The sequence below is a fragment of the Sorex fumeus genome, unplaced genomic scaffold (genome assembly GCF_029834395.1).
Source record: "Sorex fumeus unplaced genomic scaffold, SorFum_2.1 ptg000024l, whole genome shotgun sequence".
NCBI lineage: Eukaryota > Metazoa > Chordata > Mammalia > Eulipotyphla > Soricidae > Sorex > Sorex fumeus.
In genome coordinates, this window is record NW_026606081.1 from 35,901,610 (window position 1) to 35,919,517 (window position 17,908).

The following is a 17,908-nucleotide window of genomic DNA, read 5'->3' on the forward strand; positions in this document are numbered from 1 at the left end:
CATTGACAGCCTATTATTCAGAAATGTTATTTAGTTTTTCAGGATAGTTCTGTGTTAATAGCCATCCAAAGACGTCATCCTTCTCCTCAGTGTGGTTCAGAAGATGGCGTAACATGATGAATTAGTAGTATCCCATGTTCCAAGTAGTTCCATCTTCAAAGACTAGAGAATGGATTTTATAACTTGGAGGAGCCTTGAGAAATATTTTTAAATAGTTCAACTTTCTATTTTACAGATAGGAAGAAACTCGGAGCCTTCTTTGTAAAGGCCACACAAATAAAAACCAGGCACTTCTGCTGGGAAAACAAAGTTGCCCAATGGCAGGGTGGAAAAAGCCATTTCTAAGAACCCAAAGCTGAGAGAACAAAGAGATAGCACTGTGCTGGCTTTGAATCTCGCTGACTCTGGTTCAGATCCCTGGCATCACGTATGGTCCCCTGAGCAGAGCCAGGTGTGACCAAAAAAAAAAAAAATACCCGTACACCCCCCCAAAAAAAAGAAAAATTGAAACAAAGTTTAAAACTCTTAATTCCAGTTTTTAGTATATATAGAATATATATTCTTTTAAATATATATACATACATATATATATACACACACAGATACACACGGATACACATATACACATGCATATACTTTTTCTCCCTTCAGTGAGTGTCTATAATATGGAGCATGACAGGAAAAACTCTAAGTAGGAACTTCTGTGCCATGTGGATTCTTGTCATTATGACATACCATGTCTACAATTCTTATGGGCCTGGAGAGATAGCAAAGTATGTAAGATGCTTGCCTTGCACATGGCAGACTTGGGTTCGATCCTGGGCACCCTATATGGTTCCCCAAGCCTTTGAGTGCAGAGCCAGGAGTAAGCCCTGAGCACACTGGGTTTGGCCCAATAAAACAACTACAATTCTCAGAAATTTGAATTTACTTTTTTCTTGTCAAATGTGCATTGAGAGTCTGACCAGTTAGCCTCCTCTCCTAGTCCTTGTGTGGTGGAAGTTCTATAAGTCTCCGCTTAACACCAAAGGTTGATTCTTGGAAATCAACCCTGTAAACCAAACATTACATAAGCAAAACAGATAATGAAAGCTGCTAAGTCATTTTGATCACCATTGTCTAGGATTTTTCCCTCCTTGGTATTATAACAAAGGGACCTTAGAAGAAACTAATATTCATGGTTGCATTTTCAGTATTACAGGATGTGGCAGTACATAGATGCTGTTTAGTATAAACAGTCTCAACATAAACTGCTGGTAGATGATACAATGTCTAAAATAAACTCTGGGAACAAATGTCATTTCTTAGGAAAAGGATAGTAAAAACCAACTCCTTTAAGTTGTTTCATAGTCTTATAATTTCCTCTGACATATGAAAGTTTGTAAAGCCTCATGTATGAGACTTTACCTAAAATTATGTATATGAAAGTCTTCAGGTGCCCGCCATATGCAGCTGTTCAATGATAGAATCTCAGTAGCAAAGAAACAAAGGGGGTTACCCATCTCGGGAGAAACCCGTATTAGAAAGTATCCCCGGACTAAAGAAATCATAGAACATCTGGAGGTTTGAGACAAGGCCTGTTGTCACTAAGGCGGTGCCCGCCCTAGAGAAACCATGACACAGTGGGCAGGCCAGACCTCCCAGGGCTGGGTCCCTCCCGTCAACTTCCCAGCTTTGAGTGAATCACTCAGTGCATCGAGGTACTTCCTGTGGGCCCTCTGCAGAATGAGGGTATTACAAGAGGCCTATCTCCATAGGGCATGTCTAGCAGTATGTTATAGGCATCTCGTGGGCTTTTTGTGAGTTCAATCTCCAGCAACGGAGAGAAAAATAAAGCCTCTCTTCTAAGGTTTTTGTATTTTTTTTTTCTGGGGACCACACCCAGCAGTATTCAGGGCTAACTGCTGGCTCTGCACTCAGGACTTTCTCCTGGGCTTGCCTAGAGACCCTATGTGATGTCAAGGATGGAACCCAGCTTGGCTGCATGCAAGGCAAACCCGCTACCTGCTGTATTGTCTCCAAGCCTGTCTCCTAGAATTTCTTTGGTTTTTGTTATTTAAAATAAATAAATAAAGCCAATGTAAGGGATTGGAGAGATAATAAAGAATGAAGGCACTTGCCTTGCTGGCAGCCAGCCCTCATTCAATCCCCAGTACTCCATTTAGTCCCCTGAGAACTGCTGGGTAACCCCACTACCGGTCACCCAAATAAATAAATGAGTTTATAGAACATAGAAATTGATAAGAGAATTTGGTACAGAAAAGTGCTCGATAATGGTTAGCTCTGATCATCAGTAGTAGCAATGAGTGGTAGCAGCACTTAAAATCATCATGAATTAGGACATTCTTTAGAGGGGGCTTCCCCGCCACCCCCATCCCCCAAGTCTTCAGATATAGGAACCAGACAGTCTCAGGCCTCCACACACTCTGGTTGCTGCGTAGGACAATAGCTCTCTGATTTTTTCCTAAACTAAACTGCTGAGATTTTAGGAAAGATGTGTTCATAAAGTATATGGTTTAAGAATTCCTCTCTATATTTAACTAATACATTGTTTTTATATACACAAACTCCCACTGTAATAAGATGAAATATGCAGAATTAAGACAACTTATGTTTCCACCTATTTTATTTATAAACTTCATGCAACTATTGCACTAATTTTTAAGATTGTTTTTGGGGCCGGAGAGATGGTGCCCTGAGTCAAGTACTTGCCTTGCATGCAGTCAATCCTGGTTCGATTTCTGGTACTGCATATGGTCATCTAAGAGTCACCCAAGAGTGACCCCAAAACTAAATTGGTTTCTCCTCCCAGAAGATGTTCTTTTCAGGCCTTTCTCACTAACTAGCAGATAACTTTGTGTCTTTACCTTTTCTCTGTGGTTCTAGTCCCAATGCTGTAAAATAAGGAAATTGAACTTAATTGGTCTCAGGACACTTAAAAAAAAAGTATTCAAGACCAGATAAATTAGCTTAAGCACCAATAAAAAGAAAAGACAACTAATTTGTTCATGAATTTTAGAGATAAAACTGGTCAGAGGTACTATTAAAATAGGGCCATGTTTTTAACTGTTCCTCCTCTCTCTGTCCCTCCCCGACCCCTGTCTTTTATTCCTCAAATTGGATTTTTGTCCCTCAAATTGGAGATAGGTAAAAGGACTTTACATGCTTTCCATGCTTGAACTGCAGGTTTGATCCCTAGCACGAGTGAGTCCCCAGCACACCACCAGGAGTGTCCCCCATTTCCTAATCTGGAAGCAGCCCCTGAGCACCAGAGGGCTGTTTTTTTGGCTTCTTCTGTCGTGATCCTTGTCGAGAGACTCTGCCATGGGTGCCAGCATCCCTGGGAGATTTTCTCCCTTAAGTTGTCAAAAGACAGAAAGATATATTTCCCTTTCATACTCCATATAAAAAATCCCGATGGGTCTAGCTTGGCATCATCCCGATGGGTCTAGCTTGGCCCTTGCAGAACTTGCTAATACCACATGATGGTAGACTCATCCTGGGTCACTTGTTCACCCCATGACTGTGGGTGGCAGATTAGGATGGGCAGACCCAGAAGGAACACAGAGCGGTCCATGAAAGAGAGGCGTGCTGTGACCAGCTGAAGGGAACAGTGGTCAGAAATCCAAACAGATTTCCCTCCCCATGGTGTTTCAGGAAACTGCCATTTAAGAAGGAACTCGTTCGCTTCTCCACCTACTCGTGAGTCATTCCTTTTATGAATGCTTACGCCTTGTCACCGACCAACAGTCTCATTCTCCTTCCAGAAACACAGACAGCCCTCCACCTCCACATTCTTTAACTTCATCCCCGTCATTTGGGCCTCAGGGTGGTACTTCCGCAAGGCTGGGGGGAAAGAAAAGAGTGCAGACATCAATGTGACATTCCGGGCAGGCCTCTGAGGAACACAGTTGGGTCCTTATGACCTGTCACGCCAGGACCACGCATGGGAGCAATTTCCTGTCTCTCTGCAGTGCTATCTGAGGATGCAGCCCAGGCTTTTCAAAGACTGGCCCATGTGACAATGCTGAGGTGGGCAAACTGGGACCTGATTGAAGAAAAGAAGGAACCAGAGAGGACCCCAGTTCTTACGAGTGCTGAAAATATCCCTAAGATGCTTTTTTTCCTCACAGTAAACCTAAACTTGAGGTTGTTTTGACTGATAACCAAATCAAATGGAAAATGGGCACCAACAACTGGCCACCACTGCCTGGAACTTGTTGGAGTGCCTCAGAGATGCCAAAATAGGAACTGTGCTGCCAGCCACTCTCTTGGGAAATGGAATCACCCTTTTTTGGGTGTGTGTGTGGCGGGTGGGGGGGATGCTAAAAAGTCAAAAATGTGAGTACTGTTATTATGGTAAGGGCAGCAGTCTCTCCCTTTCACATATACCACATCCAAGGAGACCTGGCAGTCTTATGGGCAGCTTTGTGACATCCATTTGCCTTGCACTGTGGTGATCTTTCGGAACTGAGACGATAATGTCACAGCCCAATTCCCGACAGGACCCTGCCTGTCTTGGGGACTTGGAGCCAATTCTTAAAGGAGAACCAATTCTTAAAAGTGTGGTAGGGAGGCTTTTAGAGAGGAGCAAGAGGAAGGGACGAGAACATCTATGGGTAGGGAAATGGCAGGTGAGAGGGAGATTCAGGACTGAGGTCTGTATGGGCAGATTCTGACATGGGTAAGACTAATGTGTTGATTCCTTGTGCAAAGTGGGGGTCTTGGGGAGGGGGGCAGAGAAAGTTTAGTTCTCAGTGGGATACTCTGGAGAGCTGAGAAGAAATTAGAGATGTGGGGCAGGAGGCAGGATGAAGGTACAGTCTTGGAGAAAAGGGCATGGCTGGGTGAGTGGTGTTGAGGAGAAAGCTACTTCAAAAAAGAGAGTTAGGGTTCTTATGGTGAAAAGTGGCAGAAGGAGCAGAAAAGAGGGGAGGAAAAGGCTGGTGCTGTGGGGTCCCCATGCTTGAGCCCAACAGAATCCCACCTTTATGTTGAACGAAATATAACACATCCCCACATTCCTCAGTGTTTTGCATGAATCGAGGTTTAAGGTTATTTGGAAGAATGGAAAGATAGATAATACAGATGTTAATGCACTTTCCTTGTGTACAGCCAACCCTAGTTTGATCACAGATATTACATATAGCCCCCCTCAGCACCTCTAAAAACCTGGGTCAGCCACGTGCAAGGCAAGCGCCCTAACTGCTGTACTATCACTCCAGCCCTCATATACTCTAAATTAATTTTTATAAAGTTTCAAAACCCAGACAGAGGTCAAAATTAAGTTCTGTGGTGGAAGAGGAAAATAGTTTACTACTGTTGCTTTAAGGGAAATCATAGCTGAACTACAAACAACCCAGTTTGAAACATACAAAACCCCAAAGCTTTTGTTTTTATTTGTGGAGAAAACTTACCTATAGAAAACTTACCTATTTTTGCCTTAAGGAAAAAATGCAACTATATTGACCAATTGGTGGTGACTTATTTATATATAAAAATCTTTCTTTTAGAAGATATACTATGGATATTTTTTTGGTCCTTTTTCCTCTAGGAAGAGATATTTTATTTTTTGTTTGTTTGATAAATTTTACTTAATTATAAAACTTCATTACAGTGAGATACAGTTGCACAGCTTTCATGATCGGGTTTCAGTCATACAGCATTATGGAATTATTTCAGTTTACCCTTTTAATACCTTTTCATTTCTGCTCCCCCTGAAATGATAGCTATTTTTCAAAAACAGTTTAAATATGTATGATAACAGCACTATAATCTGTCACGAGACACACCCTACTTGGATTTGCTTAGTGTTTACAACTCTCTTGAAAATGAGTTTCTTTATAATGTTTCAATAATACTGGGCTAAAGAGTAAGGTATTTCATAACAAATTTCCACTGTAAAATTGGGAAACTGTGTACCAGAAAATATCAGTGAAATGCTGAGTTGTCAGTAGCTCCAGGCTGAACTGGAGTTGAACTCTTAAGGAGCTTTCTCTTGATTGATTCCACCTTCTTATGTGTAAATTGACTGTAATGGTGGCTTTATCTGTACTCCCCTAAGCAACATGCCTCGTAGTTGGAGAGATGACCCAGGGTTAGTTAACGCTCTGACCATTTCAGGTTCCATTCTGCCGCCCTGGCACTTCCAATGATGTTCCCCACCCCTTGCCTGCCTCCAGAACCACTAGGGGAAGTGACCTCTGAGTACCCCCCGGGTGTGGCTCCAAAAAACCCAAACCAAAATCCTGACTGTTGTGTGTTTGTGGGTGCCAGGGAGCCAGAGAACAGGAACAGCTAGCTTTGTCCTTTATAGAGATGTGGGAGTGAGCGGAGAGGGAGATAGCAAAGATCATTTGTCTGTAGAGCTGAGAAGTGAGAACGTTGCTCCTTTGTTCTTCCCATTAAATAAAGTCCCTTGGCATTTGTCTGTAGAGCTGAGAAGTGAGAACGTTGCTCCTTTGTTCTTCCCATTAAATAAAGTCCCTTGGATTATATATTGTATTATATTGTTATACAAAATATTATACAATATATTGTATTATATTGTTTCAGCTTTGGAAAAAAGAATTTAGCTATTGAACAGTTAACAAACAGAAGAGTATTTACTCTTAATTATTTTATCCACAACATTTTGAAAATATTGATGTAATTTTTTCTAAACCTTAATTTATTTGTATTCATATTATTTGTTGATTTTTTCATGTAACAGTACACTTAGATTATATCATACCACTCTTCTCAGCATGTTAGGCTACATTATTTGCTTCTTGATTATACTATAATATAACTGACTCTTTTGAAATTAAGTTTTTTTCTGAATTTTCTAAATAAACTTTCATTTCCTCTAAAAAAAAAAAAATAAAAATAAAGTCCCTTGGTGGGTAGGCCGGGACTGTTTCTCTTGATGTTTGGTCTTTAGTAATAATAGTGTCCTGTTTTGCCTGACAATGGGGATTGTTCTGAGAAATGAGCCGTTAGGTCATTTGATGTTATAGAATGCTGTGTCCACTGTGGGTTTTGCTCCCTTGGGTTGCAGGATGAATGTAACCTGAGTTGAAATCAAGACCAACGGTTGACACTGGGTCAGGCCAGGGTATATGAATCAGCTGTCTGTGGGAACTGCTCCTCCGCCTCTCAGTGCTGTTGGAATTTGGGGACCATCACCTTCCATGCTGTCTGTGAGGGTGAGGGGTGGGAGGGGGCGCTGAAACAGCTGTTTTGTATGGGGCCAGGAGTTGTTCTCACAAACTGCACATTGGACTTTGGAATCTGTGCCACGCAGCCAACAGGCTGAAAAGGAGTTGAAGCAGAAGGGAGGCAAGCAGAGGGCCCTTAGCAAGAAAATGGACATTTGAGAAAATGCCAGCCATATAACACCTTCAAAGCAGGCCAAATTCTTTACCTCACTCTAAGACTGAGAGTTAAATATCTGTCCATCTCCCTTCCCACCCCACCCCTCAAAATCTCAGAGAAATTTTATGCTTAAAATTCTTCAACATCTGTCTCGCAGGGAGCTTTCCATTGGTGTTTCTGTTATAAATGAGATCACTGGTTTCGCCTCTAGTATTGACCAAAAAAAAAAAAAAAAGGTTGGAAAACGAATTTTTCTTTTAAAATGGTGCTTGGTCAAGGTTGAAAATTGGTAACATGCATTTTCAACTGGAAACAGTTCATATTAATTCCTTTTAATGTTCACTAAATTACCATCATTTTTCTAAGAATCAGTCTCTAATATCTTCCTGCTGTTTCCTCTGGCCTAGACAGCAGTAGAAATTAAAATTATTTAAAGCATTTAACTGTGATGTGGAGCTGATGCTTTTAGAACCTGACCTCACATTCCTCCCCCAAAAAAGGCAAAGGCTGAGAGCACCCTGTCCTTCAGATTCACCCGGCAGATCAGACTGTCCCGTTGGCCAAGCCTGTCCCTTTTGCATGCAGTATACATGGGGCCAGAGCCATTGTCATTGCTGTAAAAGCCCTAGACCACTTCTCGCTACCTCTGAGAGCCAAATGTCCACTGACACTCACAAGTCCTAGACAGACAACCTAGAGGAGCTTTCTGTGCATGGGGAACATCAACGCGAGGATTCAAGTTCAAGTTGCAAGCCTGAGCCAGGCCACTATCTCCCAACTTCTCAGCCCTTGCTCCTCGTACCATGAGTTAGAACACTGTGGTCCTGTGTTTCCCGAGGCATTCCCAGGAGAATTAGGACTGGGCAGTCCCTCCCTCTCTCTGTTTTTTTTTTTTGCTTTTTTGGGGGGTCAGACCCAGTGAGGCACAGGGGATATACTCCTAGCTTTGCACTCAGGAATTATTCCTGGCGGTGCTCAGGGGATACATATGGGATACTGGGAATTGGACCTGGGTTGGCCGCATGCAAGGCAAATGCCCTACCCGCTGTGCTATCACTCCAGCCATTCCTCCTTCTCTTCCTCCTGGTAGAAAGAATGACTTCAGATAGAGATCCACTTTACGCGTGAAGACGTGAAGAGCTACTGTTTGTCTGTAGCTGAGCCAAATGCAATTCTCATTCTAAGAGGGTCAGTCTAACCGAGACCCAAGTCATGTGCTGGTTTCACTCATGTCACATCTTCCTTGAGCCTGGTGAGGTAATGAATATTCTCAGCCTCGGCTCTGTTCCGTGTTACATGATTGACAAAAGGCATTAAAGACCGGAGAATGGGACTTTTATCACCGTGAAACCTATGCCATTTCGTCAGACACAGCCTACACATTCCCAAGCAGTGGTCAGTTTTCATTTGGTTTCAACATTCTCTAGTTTAATGTATTTGCTTTGTAGAAAATCTCAGTCTTTATTCCCTGCCCTCTCCCCCAATCTTTTTTTTTTTTTTTTGGATGGGAGCTGGCCAGAGCAATAGCACAGCGGTAGGGTGTTTGCCTTGACCACAACCAGCCTGGCCGAGCCTGGTTCAATTTCTCCCCCCTCTCGGAGAGCCCAGCAAGCTACTGAGAGTATCTCGCTCGCACGGCAAAGCCTGACAAGCTACCCATGACATATTCAGTATGCCAAACACAGTAACAAGAAGTCTCAAAATGGAGATGTTACTGGGCACACTCGAGCAAATCGATGAACAACGGGAGGACAGTGTTGTTGTTGTTGACAGTGGGAACGGGAGGTTATCAAAGGGAATATACTTACATTCATAGTGGCTTTTGCACCTACAAATTCCCCAAAACTCCAGTGTAGTACCTTTGGATTTGGCTTTAGATGAACTCATTCCTATTGTGTAAATGATTGTTCTTAAGATTGTTTTACACACCTCTCACCAAGGGGCCATAAGGCTGAGTAATACAAGTTGTCCGATCTTGATTCTCATCAAGTGGATCTGCTTTGTATAACAGGAGGATAAAAATGAAGGCATGAGTAAAGAACAAGGGCCAACTGAAGAGCGAACATAGAAAGTTGAACTGGGAATCTAATGAGCATTGCCTGAATCCGTTACAGGAGTTTCACTGTCTATAATTTTCAGGACCTGATCTCTGGGTACTGGATACTCAGCCGATCCCAGTTAAAGGGAAATAGGTCAGGGGATCATGCAGTAGCTTAGCTCCGAATTCACATACCTACTTTTCCATTTGAAAAAATTCCTTAGCTCAGGCCTGACCAACTGGATCTGCCTGTTAAATACAGTGGGGTCTAAGTGTGAGCTTCAATTTGGGGTTTATTTTAGTTTGGGGGGCATATTTGGGTGCTGCTTGACAGCTGCAGTGCTCAGTGGTGCTGGGGACTGAACCTGTGCTCCTACATGTGAAGCATGTACTCCCGGGCCCGAGAAATGATTGTCCAGTGGGCAAGGTTCTTGCCTTGCACGTAGAAAACTTGGGTTCAGTCTGTGGCTCTACATATGGTCCCCCAAGCCCTCTAGAAGTGATCCTTGAGCACAGCTGAGTTGGGGTCTCAAAAAATAAAAAAATTTTAAATATGTGTTCCAGCCCTTGCAGCCATCTTTCCAGCCCTAACATCACTGTGTCCATGGACAGTGATGGGTCTGTCCTATTTAGTGTTTGGTTAGGTACCAGGGGGAATCTGAAAGCCACAGACTGTGCCTTCCAAGTAACGCAAAGTCCTAGGACTATAGGAGTTCAGTCTTGCAACTCTTATACAATGAGCTTCTGTATCGCACAGTAAAATAAGATAAAATATAGAAAGCAACAGCATGTTTATTTTGAAAACACAAGTGTTCTTCAGCTTCTTGATCCCAAGAGTTTCTCCAGACAATTATAAATACTCCAACTTTATTAGTATGAGCAGGGGATAAATTACTTGCAATCCAGACATTGCTCCAGAGAGACATACTGGGAATTTCCAATTTACATAAAAGTTGTTTTCCAGAAGTCTACATTCACATCATTTATTTTGAGCTTGGGCCACAGTTCCCCAGAGAAAAAGTGATATGTAGTAATAATAACTACCATCTTAAGAAAGCCTTTTTGTTTACTGAGGACTTAGCACCAGGCTTTCGAGCCAGCCAGCCCTCACATCCAGGTTCTGCCCTTTGGCAGATTCCACAGCCTCAATAACCTCTGGGGAATTCTACAAGGGAGATAATAAACACCAGCCTCTAAAGGTTGTCAGTGAGTCGTCTGGGCCAGGTACTGGGTTCAGCTCTCTCTGAGCCCTTTGGGAGCAGAAAGGTGAGGAGCAGCTTTGACTGTAGCCTTCACTGCCTTGCTTCTCCCCAAGGTCCTGTTCCTCACCTCCCCAGATGTTCTTGCTGACCCCTGCCCGCTGCCAGCAGAAGAAATGAGCCAACAGGAAAATCTCCTATCCTGCCTTTTGTTTGGTTTGGGTTTGGGTTTTGCACATACTCAGTGGTGCTCAGAGCTTCCTTCTGGCTCTGTGCCCAGAGGGCCCAGATGGAATGCTGGGAATCAAACCTGGGTCAGCTGTGCCAAAGGCAAAAACCCTCCCTACCCACTGTACTATCACTGCAACCCTTTCTCTGCATTTTTAAAGGTACCTTCTGAATTGTGGTTCTCTTCTGCTGTGAGATGTTTCTCCAGCTTGCACTAGGAATCAAGCAGGGGGCTCGTTAAATGCTCCCTAGTTAGATGATGAGTGAATTGGGGTTCAAGCCGGTAGGGGCCCTGCAAACCTTGCTTTTTTCCCCCTATCCCATGCTGCCATTTGGCTGGATTCTTTGCCAAGGTTGTTTTACTCAAATGGAAGAATTAAGAAAGTAAAACATTCTGTAGGTGTCTTCATTCCTATTAAGTCAGAACTCAAGCTACTAGCAAGACTGTTGGTGTTGGGCTGGAGCAACAGCACAGCGGGGAGGGCTTTTGCCTTGCACGCGGCCGACCCGGGTTCGATTCCCAGCACCCCATATGGTCCCCTGAGCACCATCAGGAGTAATTCCTGAGTGCAAAGCCAGGAGTAACCCCTGAGCATTGCCAAGTGTGACCCAAAAAGCCAAAAGGAAAAAAAAAAGACTGTTGGTGTTAAAAGCTCTGTCCCAAGCAGTCAGGGAGGACTTTCAATGTTCTGTGTGTGATTTTGAGAAAGAGGAAGCCACTGGGAAATGTTTCTAGCCTCTCTTCCCTAGAGTCAGGACCATCTCATCTTTGCTCTGCTTCTACTGAAAAAAGAATCAAAGTTTGAAGTCATATTTTCTTGTTCACAAGTCTTTAAAGCCTTGAGCAGTGATGGGAATCCCAAGGGCCTTGGAGGCTGTGGCGTCGGCGAGGCGGGAGGGAACCTTGTCAGGAGGGAAAGGGGACTCGACTTGCTTCTTTAATCACATCAGCAGAGCTAGTCACAGACACAGCCCTGAGCAGGCTCTGCTGGGAACTGACAAGCAGATAACACAACCGGCTAGAGAAACCTTTGGACTGGAAGGAGGGTCAGAGCCTGGAATTTCTTAGGCATTTTGATTTGGGGATGTGAGAAGGGGGAAAGAGGAAAATGGAGTCATGAAGAGTGGACAGAGGGCTTGTACAAAACTGAAGGCTTCAGTCTGGATGTTCAGAGGGGTACTTGCTTGCAACTCGGGCTAACTAAAACGCATGACCTGTGACCTCCACAGTTATTTCCAAGAGAATCAGGAGGCTAGAGAGATAGCACAGTGGGTAGGGCACTTTCCTTGCACGCGGTCTACCTGGGTTATCTGGTCCCCATGTGATCCCCTCAGTGCTAGGAGTGAATTCTGAGCATCATCAAACAACAAATAGAGAACAAGAAAAATTCCAAAAGATTTGGATTGGTTTTCTTTTATATCTATCTCTTTCATTTTTGTTTGTTTTTTGGGGGGGGTGGTTGGGCACCCAGTGATGCTCAGGGGTTACTCCTGGCTCTGCACTCAGGAATTACTCCTGGCAGTGCTCGGGGGACCATATGGGATGGGGAGGATCTAACCCAAGTCCACAGTGTGCAAGGTAAGAGCCCTCCCACTTTACTATCTCTCCAGCTCCTCCTTCTATTTCATTTTTAAAGGGGAAAAAAAGGTACAAGAAACAATAAAAGTAATAGATTTTTATAGCAAATATCTTATTAATTTCCAAAGGTCAGAACCATCTCACTTTTCAGGAATCTGTCATTCTTGCTATGAATATAATCATTTCTAGAAATAATAGGAACTGAGAAAATGACTTAAAATTGTGTTTCATCATCAGAGAATCCAGTTGTCAGATCCATCTAACAGAAGAGGGCTTTCATATTTTGTTTTTGTTTGTTTGTTTGTTTGAAGGACCATTTGCACAGAAGTCAAGCCTTTACTGTGCACTCAGGGATCAAGTCTGCTCAGGAACCGTCTGTGGTATGGGGGACTGAACCAGGGTCAACCCTGCAAAAGACAAGTGCCCTGCCCGCTGTACTCTCTCACCAGCCCTGGCTGGCTCTTCCTTTTTCATTGTTTTTGTGTATGGGTCACACGCAGCTGTGCTTAGGGTTTACTCCTGACCCTGCAGATAGGGACCGTGACTGGTGGTGCTAGGGAGGACCATAGGGGTGCCACCGACTAATCTGGGTCAACTGCTTCCTGCCGCACTGGTTCTGGGTGGCTCTTCTTAATGCCCAGATGGAGACCAGTGGTGAGCAGCCTGGCCTGCTACGGGTTCTTTGAAGCTGAACTTTTCCAGAGTCACTCCTCAGAGTCCCATGCTGAGCATTGGAGCCCTCCTGCCAGATAGAGGCCATGATGTGCTGATGTCTGTGGTAGCCTCACCAGAGTCACTTTACACAACTGTGTGCTGGTGCCAGCCCACACTTTTGCTGGCAGAACTGGGGAACACAGTCATGGAGGAGGATCACAGGGATGACCCCCATCTTGGGAGCATGGGTCACGTGACTACGGTTGCCTCGCTGCCGGGGTCGATACAGAAGACCCTGATGAGGCACTGTGGAATAGGAAGGCAGGGAGGGGATGAAGGAGCCCGTGGGGCTGGGAATTAAAGGGATGGATGAGCAGTTTCTCTGCAGCTGGGTGAGTTGTAAGAGTTCTGAGTCCAGTAGAGGCAGGAACACGTGTGCTGGACAATCTCCCCAAACCACACGGACATCTGGACCTTCAGCAGATGGGGAACCCCAGAAGTGGCATGGATTCTTTTAGAAGTCTAAAATTAAGGACCCTAGGACTCCACAAACTTCTTTCTTCTTGGACTCTTTTGAAGGTCCTTGCAGACTAAACATCTACAGCCAGTTCGTCTTGACACTTTTCAGCACACACCCTCCATCCCCTGGCAAAGTGTTTCTCCCTCTATCTTTCCATGAAGCTAACTCGAATCACATAAATTGTGGAAGAGAGGAGAAGACAGGGGGGGATAGTTAGGTTTCTTGCCAATCTTCCCACCACTCAGGATACTTCACAATAGATCTAAAACTTTCTTTATAATCCTTTCTTTTTCATTTAGCAGTTTCAATTCCCACTGCTTTGAATCTTTCCTGAAAGCTTGATTTTTGAAGATTTGATGCCTGTGGATAAAAAGGCGTTTGGGGTTTTTTGTTGTTATGGTTCAGGTTTAAAATTAAGAGCGTTCATTGCTTAGTCACAGAATTGTTTTAGCTGCTTGCTAGGGCGCCACCTGCTGTTGGAAGTTTTCTTTGACTGCTGCTGGTCACTGTCTTGAAGTGAATGATGGGGGGCCGGGTGGGAGGCGTGGAATAGAAATAAAGCTCAGCTAAACAGGAAAACTTTTCAGGAAACAGGAAGAATTTAGCTCAGTGCTGGTTGCTAACTAACTTCTGTTTCGTACATAAACATTCAAACTGTCTTTTCTCAATAGAAAATACTCTGGGAAAATAGGTAAAGGGATACACATGATAACCTTTCAGTATCTATTGTGAACAATAATGCCCTGGGGGGGAGAGGAGAGAGAGAGAGAGAGAGAGAGAGAGAGAGAGAGAGAGAGAGAGAGAGAGAGAGAGAGAGAGCCTGTTATGGGGGGGGAGGGAAACTCCGGACCTTGGTGGTGAGAAATGTACACTCGTAAGAGGATGGGTGTTGGAACAGTATATGATTGAAGCCCAGTCTTGAACAACTTTGTAACTGTGTATCTCATTGTGATTCAGTTTAAAAATAAAGACTAAATTAAAAAGGAAGAAAATACTCTGGGAATTAAAACTGCATTATTACAAATGTGGTCATTTGGTTCCACCCCTTGAATAGCTGTGTCCTTTGCATGTGCTTTGGTATGGCTCGAAGTCTATCAGTGTGCATTATAAAGTAAAATGTTCATATAAATAATGTTTGTATAAAAGATTTCTGTAAATAATTGCCAGGCTGGGGTTTGCTACTAAAATTTTGCATGTAGTTAATGTGCATGTTCTTGGGGAACAAATGCAGAAAGTCTCCCCTCCAATCCCAAATCAAGCTGTGGTATTTCTTGAATGCAGAGTTGACAGCCCCAAAGTAGGCAAATTGGACTAACCTAAATCTGCCAAAAATAACTTGAATCAAGTATGTTTTTCTTTATAACTTACTCATTCTGATAGAACTCTAGTTACCCCCCTCCCTCGCCCCCCAACATTGGCTACAAATGAAAGGGGGCCAAGAAACTCCTGTCATAAGTTTTCCTCTTAATTTTTTCTGGTTCTGTTAAAATGAAATATGGCTCCTGGAAGTCGGACAAAAATCCCATCACGGCTGATGGCTTTGGGTCCTCTTAGGCAAAAAAAAAAACCTTAAATTAGGCGCTGAGATGACGTGGCCTTCTTAGTCAAGCAGCTTAGCGCAGAGTCAGGGAGATGGGGACTCCTCGGCTCCCCATTTAGGCCACAGCCACAGGTGTAGGAAGTTGGGCACACGGGTGAGCACCCTGGGGTGGGGGACGCAGTGGGTCGAGTCTTCTGGGCCACACCCCAGACTCCTGGGCTCACCAGGACAGGCTCCCAAGGGCCAGCACCCTCGGGGGCCGGGTCACCAGGACAGGCTCCCAAGGGCCAGCACGCTGGGGTCCCGGGTCACCAGGACACGCTCCCAAGGGCCAGCACCCTGGGGTCCCGGGTCACCAGGACACGCTCCCAAGGGCCAGCACCCTGGGGTCCCGGCTCACCAGGACACGCTCCCAAGGGCCAGCACCCTGGGATCCCGGCTCACCAGGCGAGGCTCCCAAGGGCTGGAACCTTGGGGTCCCGGCTCCCCCCCAGGACAGGCTTCCAAGGGCACGCTGGGCCTGGTGACTTGGTAGTCAAGCTCCTGAGCTCAGCTGCGCCCCGGGAACTCCCAGGTCGAGCCACAAGCTCTGCTCCCGGGTCCTCACGCGAGCCCCCGCACACCCTTCCGGCTCCTGCGCTGTGCACGCTCCCCACGGGGCATCCCTGCTCACCGCCCTGTCGCTGTCCTCTCTCCGCAGGGACCCCGCGCAGCTGCAGCAGCTGCAGAACCAGATCCGCCTGGAGCAGGAGGCCGCGCGCAGTGCGCCGCCCTCGCCGCCCTTCCCGCCGCCGCCGCCCGCCTTCCCCGAGCTCGAGCTCGCCACCTGCCCGGAGCCCATGAGCGCGCTGGCGTCCCGCGCGGCCGCCGCCTCCATGCAGCCCTCCGGCTCCTTCAACTACGCGCGCCCCAAGCAGTTCATCGCGGCGCAGAACCTGGGGCCCGCGTCGGCGCACGGCACGCCCGCGTCCAGCCCCAGCTCGTCCAGCCTGCCCTCGCCGCTGTCCCCGACGCCCAAGCCCTTCGGCCGCGCCAACGCGCCCCCCTTCACGCCCGAGCCCGACACGCCCTGGGGCCCGTCCTCGCCGTCGCCCCCGCCGCCGCCGCCCCCGGTCTTCAGCCCCGGTGCCGCCTTCTCGGTGCCCGACGTCTTCCCGCTGCCACCGCCGCCGCCGCCGCCGCTCCCAGGCGCCCACTGCGCCTCGACCACCCCCGCCCGCTTCGGGCCCGGCCAGACGCCCGCCGCCTTTCTCAGCGCGCTGCTGCCCTCGCAGGCCCCGCCAGTGGCCGTCAACGCCCTGGGCCTGCCCAAGGGCGTCACCCCCGCGTGAGTGACCGCAGCACACATCCCCCCCACCTTACCAAAGTGTGCCCGCAAGCCTGCTCCTCTGCCCCCCCATGTCCATGTGCTTCCCCCAACGAGATTGAAATCCTGGGGTCCCCGATCACCAGGAGAGTCGCCCAAGAGCCAGCACCCTGGGGTTCCGACTCACCAGGACAGGCTCCCAAGTGCCAGCACCCTGGGGTCCTGGCTCACCAGGACAGGGTCCCAAGGGCCAGCACCCTAGGGTCCCGGCTTACCAGGAAAGGGTAAGTGTCAGCACTCTGGGGTCCCGGCTCACCAGGACAGGCTCCTGGGCCAGCACCTTGGGGTCCTGGCTCACCAGGAGAGGCTCCCAAGGCCCAGCAGGCTGGATTCGGTGCCGCCTGCGCAGTCTTCAGCCACCACATGGCTGCGGAACTCTAGTGCCCAGAGTAGGCTGATGGAGAACTGGTGCATTGTTGCAGTCACTTTGTTGGTTTCCCCACAATTTTTCTAAGAAGTACTGAGCATGCTTCCCCGCCCCCCCCCCCCCCACCACTACCACCACATTAAACTTAAGATTTCCCGGGTGAGGTCACTTGCTCAGAGCTATCTGGGCATCCTTCCCCAACTCTTACCTGCACCCTGTGCCTCGCCCTATTTCAGATCGCAGGTGTGGAGGGGCTGGGTGCAGAAGGGTACTGAGGGTGTGGTCGTGCATTTGAAATCTCTACAGCCGCAGAATGCTGTGAAAGGCTGGCAGAGTGCTGATGGGCAGGGAGCAAACATGTCAAGTCTTAACCAAGTGAGGGGAGGTCCCTGACAACAGGGCCCCTTGGTCTCCATTGGTCTGATTGCAGAGGATCTAATTCCTACCTTTTCTTCTCCCAAATCTCTGAGGAGTGAAATGGCATCTACCAAAGGTCTGTAGCTTATGCAGGTGTTTCCTGGGCTTAGCCCAGGAATCAAGTGAGTGAAAGCTGGCACCTTTTGCTAGCGTGAAACATGAGTCAGCACTCCAGAGGGCAAGTACGGTTCCGTGACTCCACTCTTCCTGCTGAACTCCTGCTTCAGAATTTACTAGGCTCCCAAAACCGTTCAGAGAGGGAAGAGGAGACACTATGAGAGAATCAGACAGGACCTTAGACTTGAGATTATTTCATTCACGTGTAAGTGTTCCTTTGGTGGAAGGTACCCACCCGTTCCAGTATGGAAGCGAGCACCACCATATCCTTTTTTTTTCCTTTTTGTGTCACACCCAGCAATGCACAGGAGTTATTCCTGGCTCTAAACTCAGGAATTACCCCTCGCGGTGCCTGGGGGACCATATGGGATGCTGGGAATCGAACCCGGGTTGGCCGCGTGTAAAGCAAACGCCCTACCCAATGTGCTATTGCTCCAGCCCCACCACCATATCCTTAAAGTGTGTCATAGAACTAACATTTAGAGAATCTTGGGGCGGGGGTGCGGAGACACCTTTTAAATGTTACT

General features: G+C 46.7%; 1 protein-coding gene across 2 annotated transcripts in view; it reads left to right on the top strand.

Annotated features, from left to right (window-relative positions):
- The window catches only part of PALLD (palladin, cytoskeletal associated protein), a 478,687-nt gene that overhangs the window by 412,508 nt on the left and 48,271 nt on the right, over positions 1-17,908 (top strand). For both annotated transcript variants that reach the window (XM_056114259.1, XM_056114261.1), the window contains one exon: positions 15,815-16,441. In XM_056114259.1, the coding sequence (XP_055970234.1) occupies positions 15,815-16,441 (627 nt within the window). The remainder of the gene's footprint in view (positions 1-15,814; positions 16,442-17,908) is intronic.